This window comes from Sinocyclocheilus anshuiensis, unplaced genomic scaffold (genome assembly GCF_001515605.1).
Source record: "Sinocyclocheilus anshuiensis isolate Anshui unplaced genomic scaffold, SAMN03320099.WGS_v1.1 scaffold2067, whole genome shotgun sequence".
Lineage (NCBI taxonomy): Eukaryota > Metazoa > Chordata > Actinopteri > Cypriniformes > Cyprinidae > Sinocyclocheilus > Sinocyclocheilus anshuiensis.
Window position 1 is genome coordinate 362,794 of NW_015540844.1, and position 7,313 is coordinate 370,106.

Consider the following 7,313-nt stretch of genomic DNA (forward strand, 5'->3'; position numbering starts at 1 on the left):
AAACAGTCCTCCATAAAATGTGCTGCACACATCTGAATATTTGGGTTGAACTGATTTCTAGTCATATCCTCTTTTGGAAGGCCAAACAAAGTAGCTTTCACACACAGCAGCCTAGAGTGAGCGGAGGCCGGCTTGAGTGAGCAGAGGCGGGTGGGTTTGAGAACGGCGCGGCCGGCGATTTCGACGAAGGAGCGTCTGGAAGGACATGTGACAACTCCGGGCTGGACTCCGCTTCGTCCACGGTGAAAGCCGAGAAAGCTTTGATCCAAAGCGCAAAGTTGTAGTATTTCCTCAGCGACCAGCACGGATCAGCTCCAGTCATGACGAAGCAGATATCGTCCTCTTTTGGAAGGCCAAACAAAGTTTTGTAACACTCCAAAGAGAAAGGAAAGGTTGAAATCGCATCATATGACCCCTTAAATGACAAAAAAAAAACTTTATCTAAATGACTTTACGTTTCAAAGGAGAGTTCGAATTTAGAGTCATCGAGCGCCCCCTGGAGGAAGAACCTCTCTGTGCCTCACTGGAAACAGTTATTTAAGTAAACGTTATGTACACACACGTCAGCTTTCGGTGTTGTTTGGATTTTAAATCGATATAGAAAATGTCTAATTCAGTGATTTCTGTAATTTCCAGGTTTTTGGAGGAATACGCGTCCAGCACGCCGAACAAACTGAAAGTGATAGATGCGTATCTCCTGTATATTATGATGACTGGAGCGCTGCAGTTTCTCTATTGTTTATTAGTCGGCACCTTTCCGTTCAACAGCTTTCTGTCTGGTTTCATATCGTGCGTTGGATCGTTTATTCTTGCAGGTAATTGATTAATTATTTTCTTCTTCTCGTTTTTTGTTTATGTGCACAATAAATATATACTATCCAGTGTTGGTTTAAAGGGATGGTTTGTTTATTTTTGTGTTGTTGGTATTATTTAGAAATTATTCATTCATAAACATGAATTGTACTTATTTATCCCTCTATTTTATTGCATTTTATTGATTGTCAGTGACATGACTCCATCTCCACTTTAGGTGATTGATTCATTCTTGTTGAAGTGCACAATAAATATAGTTATTAGGCATCAGGGGATAGTTTGTTTATTTTTTGTTATTATTATTTAGGAAATATTCATATACAAATAAGTACTTTTATTTGTATTGCATGTCTTCTTCAGTGTGTCTGAGAATCCAGATTAATCCTCAGAATAAAGGCGAGTTCTTGTCCATCTCTCCTGAAAGAGCCTTTGCTGACTTCCAGTTCGCTCACACTGTGCTTCATTTGGTTGTTATTAATTTCATCGGTTAAAGTGTCCACATGTGCTGATAAAAAGGTCAAATAAACTGACTTTAGCCTTCACCTTTAGGAAAACCCAACCCTTATGGTCTTATATAAATGAAGAGTACACTATCTGTGTAATTTGTAACTTATTACGTGTTTAAGGGTCATGTTATGTCTTATATCAATATTTTGATATAGCAATAAAACCATTAAAATATTGACATGAAGATTAAAGTTAAACTAGTTTTGCACTGTACCAAACATTTAAAATGATCATATTTTCTTTCACACGTGCTCATGAATGACTTTCTGTCTCTGTATGCAGATTGACTGTTGAGAAACGACCAAACCTGGAAAGTACATGCAGCTGCAGAGAAAAAGCATCATGCGTATGATTGCTATTTTCTCCCAACACTGACAGCACATTATCAAGATTCCCAACGCTGTGACAAATCCTCAAACTGGCCAACTCTACTCGACAAATAAATGATATGTCTTGAGATGAGATCAATTTTGGGCCCATTTATGTTGATGATTGAAGAGAATTTAATATGCTCAACTGGAGTGTTGATTCATGTTTTTGTTTTTTTTCAAACATGCTTGTACATGTATCATTATCAGTATTGTATAGATATATATTTTGTTTTAATCACAAATAAATCATAATAAACCATGTTGATTTATGTTGTCTGTGACTAGAACATAAATGAAAAATATACACCTAACTGTTCTTTTGAATACACAAAGCATATATATATATATGAGAATCATTCCTGTAGCTCAAAGGTCACCAAGGTCATGGGTTTGATTCCCAGGAAGAGCATTTATACTGATAAAATTGTATACCTTGAATGCAATGTAAGTCGCTTTGGATAAAAGCATCTGTGAACTGCATAAATGTAAATGAAAAGCGTGAAAAGTAAAATAAATAAAAGCTGAATGCAGTTAAACGGTAAGACTAATATGCAAATTATATTTTAGTCCAAATGTATTTTTTAATGTATGCTACCATCAGTAAGAATTGTGATGTTTTTTTAAAGAAGTCTCTTCTGCTCAGATACATTTATTTGATCAGAAATACAGTAAAAACAGTAATATTGTCAAATATTATTACAATTTAAAATACGTTTTCTATTTTAATATACTTTAAAATGCAATTTATTCCTGTGATCAAAGCTGAATTTTCAGCATCATTACTCCAGTCTTCAGTGTCACATGATCTTCAGAAATCAGTATAATATGCTGATTTATTGTCAATATTGGAAACAGTTTTGCTGTGAACCTGTGATGCTTTTTTATCAGGATTCTTTGATGAATAAAAAGTTAAAAATAACAGCATTTATTCTAAATAGGAATATTTTGTAACAATATACACTACCGTTCAAAAGTTTGGGGTCAGTAATTTTTCTTTCTTTCTTTTTTTTTTTTCTTCGAATCAGCAAGGATGTGTTAAATTGATAAAGTGATAATAAAGACTTATATATACTATTTCTATTTTCAATAAACGTTGTTCTTTTTAACTTTATTCATCAAATAATCTTGAAAAAAAGTATCACAGCTTCCACAAAAATATTAAGCAGCAAAACTGTTTCCAATATTGACAATAATCAGCATATTATACTGATTTCTGAAGATCATGTGACACTGAAGACTGGAGTAATGATGCTGAAAATTCAGCTTTGATCACAGAAATAAATGACATTTTAAATTATATTAAAATAAAAAACCATTGTCTTAAATGGTAAAAAATATTTTACAATATTACTGTTTTTTCTGTATTGATAGTAAAATAAGTGCAGCCATGATGAACAGAAGAGACTTCTGTAAAACACATTAAAATCTTACTGATCGCAACCTTTTGAACCGCAGTGTCAATTTTATTTATTTATTTTATTTTTTTCCAAATGTTGCCTGTGAATACTTAGTTTTTATGATAGCAGCTTGTTTGTGAACTATGCAGTTAAACAGTAAGACTAATATGCAAATTATATTTTAGTCCAAATGTATTTTTTAATGTATGCTACCATTTGGGATCAGTAAGAATTGTGATGTTTTTTTAAAGAAGTCTCTTCTGCTCAGATACATTTATTTGATCAGAAATACAGTAAAAACAGTAATATTGTCAAATATTATTACAATTTAAAATACGTTTTCTATTTTAATATACTTTAAAATGCAATTTATTTCTGTGATCAAAGCTGAATTTTCAGCATCATTACTCCAGTCTTCAGTGTCACATGATCTTCAGAAATCAGTATAATATGCTGATTTATTGTCAATATTGGAAACAGTTTTGCTGTGAACCTGTGATGCTTTTTTTATCAGGATTCTTTGATGAATAAAAAGTTAAAAATAACAGCATTTATTCTAAATAGGAATATTTTGTAACAATATACACTACCGTTCAAAAGTTTGGGGTCAGTAATTTTTCTTTCTTTCTTTTTTTTTTTTCTTCGAATCAGCAAGGATGTGTTAAATTGATAAAGTGATAATAAAGACTTATATATACTATTTCTATTTTCAATAAACGTTGTTCTTTTTAACTTTATTCATCAAATAATCTTGAAAAAAAGTATCACAGCTTCCACAAAAATATTAAGCAGCAAAACTGTTTCCAATATTGACAATAATCAGCATATTATACTGATTTCTGAAGATCATGTGACACTGAAGACTGGAGTAATGATGCTGAAAATTCAGCTTTGATCACAGAAATAAATGACATTTTAAATTATATTAAAATAAAAAACCATTGTCTTAAATGGTAAAAAATATTTTACAATATTACTGTTTTTTCTGTATTGATAGTAAAATAAGTGCAGCCATGATGAACAGAAGAGACTTCTGTAAAACACATTAAAATCTTACTGATCGCAACCTTTTGAACCGCAGTGTCAATTTTATTTATTTATTTTATTTTTTTCCAAATGTTGCCTGTGAATACTTAGTTTTTATGATAGCAGCTTGTTTGTGAACTTTCCACGAGTGGGCGCTTGGAGGCCCACAAAGCCCGAATCCTCCATTGTGCCGCATTGAAATCTCAGAATATTAACTGTGTTCTTCTTCAGCGCTGGACAATGAATTAAATCTCAATAATCATACTAAAGAAACTTTAATAACTGTTGAATTAAAACAAAACAAAAACCTGAACTTAAGAAAAAAAAAAAAGTTATTTAGACAATCCGCTAACCCCGCCCATTTTATCACAACCCAGCGCGTGACGTCACGATAGCGCATGCGCGCATGCGCGGTAGAGTCTGTCTGCACAGCGCTTCCTAAACACAACGGATTCAAACTCTTGCGGGTAAAGTTTCGATTTATACTGTTTTTTCTGCGTGTGATTTGAATTGCGATTTTGTCCTCCACATACGCACATATTTGCCGCGACTTTTTTGTATTTAATTCGGTCAAAGCGCAAACATTCAGCGATAAAACTCAAAACACTGATAATCTGTACATTTAAGATTGTGAACATGCCTACTATAATTAATCATTATTAATGAATGCAATAACTGATTATACTAACAAAATGTGCAATGGTATTGGACATTTACCATGGTATTTTTAGAGGTCTATTGAATACAAAGGTACGTGACTGTAGTTATCGTTCATTAACATGCTATATATCAAAAATATAGGGTAAAACCATCCGATTCATAATTTTACTATGGTACCACAACACAGTAGTCTTATTTGTAAAAGTATATCTGAGTAAACCTAACTGCAGTGAGTAAATAAAGCATAATTTAAAATAATAATTTTCCTTTCCACCCCCATCAGATGCTGATTGACAGCTGTCAGATGCTGATGACGTCATGACGTCGTCCTCTGAGGTGAACGTCCACATGGAGGAGGTGGTGGTGGTCACGACCCCCGACACCGCGGGTCAGACTTCATCCGCCGAGGAGGAGAAGAATATACTGGTTGTGACGGATCTAGAACAGTCTGGGTGAGCGTTTAGCCCTGTTGTCCCATCATGCACCTCTGCCAGACTCACAGCAGCTTTTGTCTTTTCCTTCACAGGGAAAATATTATGGAGCAAGCCATGGAGTCCGAGGCTGAGTCTAGTGCCACCATCTCCCTGCCCAAGAACACTGTGTTGGGTAGGAATTGTGTTTGGCAGATTAAAGGCACTCTAATGAAGCGATAATCCACCCAAAGTGGTTCATTACAGTGATTTTACCTTAGTAAATCCACTTTAGATTTTACTAACAGTTTAGTAGTATACCAATTGAGCAACACATATGGTCATCGTTTCATCATATCAGTGTTTTTATTTAATTCATATACTGTTATAGATTGTTTTAATATTTTATGTTTTCACTTTAATTTTAAAATGAGTAATTTTGTTGTGTAGTTTTTATGATTTAATTGAATTTATTTAGTTTAGCTATTTTTAGGGATGTAACGATTAACCGCGAGCCGGTTGAAAATCGATTCAAATATGTGACGATTCAAATCGGTTGAGACAAAGCCTTAGTTTGTTTATATGAAGAGATTTCTTTTATTTGTGTTACTTATTTATTTGATTTGGGGCTTGTTTTAAATTTTCAATTTAGTTTTGTTATTTACATTTACATTGTATTTAAATTTTGTTATTTAGCAGACGCTTTTATCCAAAGCAACTTACAAATGAGGACAATATAAGCAATCAAAACCAACAAAAGAGCAGTAATATGCAAGTGTTATATTAGTATATTATTATAGTGTTATATTTCAATTTCACAAAAAACGTGCAGCATTTTGTTCAAGCAATAATAAAAGGACACATTTCATTTATAATTTGTCTTAAATCTCATTTTGTTAAAAAAAAATCGTGAATCGAATCGTGAAATCAAAATCGTGAATCGAATCGTGACTTGAGTGAATCGTTACATCCCTAGTTATTTTAGCACTACAACTTTTAAATAAGTATTGAAATATAAAGTTTTTTTGTTTTGTTTTTGTTTCAGTAAATGTTTTAGTAAACCCTGAATAACATCATCATTTGGATAGTTCATGGATTTTTTTTTTTATTAGACATGCCATATTCATATTTACGCAGTGAAAATATCTGAAGATACAGATGTAGAGGGTGATATTCTCTACCCAATAACCTGTGGAGACAGCAAAGCCAACCTCGTATGGAAGAAGTTTGTGTGTCCTGGGATCAACATCAAATGTGTGCAGGTAAATACGTGATGTCAACACTGTTTTAATCAAACGTTTGGACATTTTTTCTCTCTCTCTCTCTCTCTCTCTTTTTGATTAAAAGGCTGAGGACTAAGTCGATTCAGATATAATAAGAATTTATCATATTTTTTCTGTTTTTAGTTAATGCATTCATTTGCTTTAGAAATGTAAAAATGTAAATGATGCTATTATTATGTTTGCAAATTCTGCATTTCTCAAACTGCATCAAAACATGAAAATGTAAAAATAAATTATTAATTCTTAAAGGTGCCATAGAATGGAAAACTGTACCTTGGTATAGTTGAATAATAAGAGTTCTGTACATGGAAATGACATACCGTTAGCCTCAAACACCATTGTTTCCTCCTTATGTAAATCTTGTGCGTGCAAAAGACCACTGAAAAATAGGCGAATCAGAACATAACACCGACTGTGACGTTACAGTCGGGATCACTAATAGTTACACCTCCAACATTTGCATATACCCGTCCATGTTCTACGCCAGCCGCCAGCCGAACCTGCACCGCCGAATCATCAGAAGTTCTGCAGGTATTGTGAAGAAACAAGCGAGGATAATAGCGAAAATGGCAGATCATGGAAATAAATGTTATGTTCCAGGCTGTGCAGGGGATGTGATGTGCAGGGATGGGTTGGTGTCTGTATTCAGAAAGGTACGGAAAACAAATAACACGAGCCACTAAAGGGACATGGTTAGCTGCTTGCTAGCGGTAGCCTGTTACATTACAGTACATAAGATTTCACTTACCACATAAACAGAGTAAGGAGAGATGACTGAGGATGATGGCGAATGATTTACAGATCCTGAGCACCACTGACAAGCATCTGATCTTGTAAAATGTGTGG

General features: G+C 33.6%; 2 protein-coding genes across 2 annotated transcripts in view; both read left to right on the plus strand.

The window, feature by feature from the left end:
• Positions 1 to 552: 552 nt before the first annotated feature.
• Positions 553 to 1,784, plus strand: LOC107687594 (dolichyl-diphosphooligosaccharide--protein glycosyltransferase subunit DAD1). Its single transcript, XM_016484982.1, has 3 exons — positions 553 to 815; positions 1,174 to 1,209; positions 1,603 to 1,784. Exons 1-3 carry the CDS (start codon positions 605 to 607, stop codon positions 1,605 to 1,607), a joined length of 252 nt encoding a protein of 83 aa, XP_016340468.1. The 5' UTR covers positions 553 to 604; the 3' UTR covers positions 1,608 to 1,784.
• Positions 1,785 to 4,516: 2,732 nt separating this feature from the next.
• LOC107687589 (glucocorticoid modulatory element-binding protein 2-like) overlaps positions 4,517 to 7,313 on the plus strand; it is an 8,660-nt gene continuing 5,863 nt past the window's right edge. The window contains exons 1-4 of the mRNA XM_016484978.1: positions 4,517 to 4,581; positions 5,058 to 5,226; positions 5,301 to 5,380; positions 6,322 to 6,446. Coding sequence (XP_016340464.1) covers positions 5,093 to 5,226; positions 5,301 to 5,380; positions 6,322 to 6,446 — 339 coding nt within the window. The 5' untranslated portion in view covers positions 4,517 to 4,581; positions 5,058 to 5,092. The remainder of the gene's footprint in view (positions 4,582 to 5,057; positions 5,227 to 5,300; positions 5,381 to 6,321; positions 6,447 to 7,313) is intronic.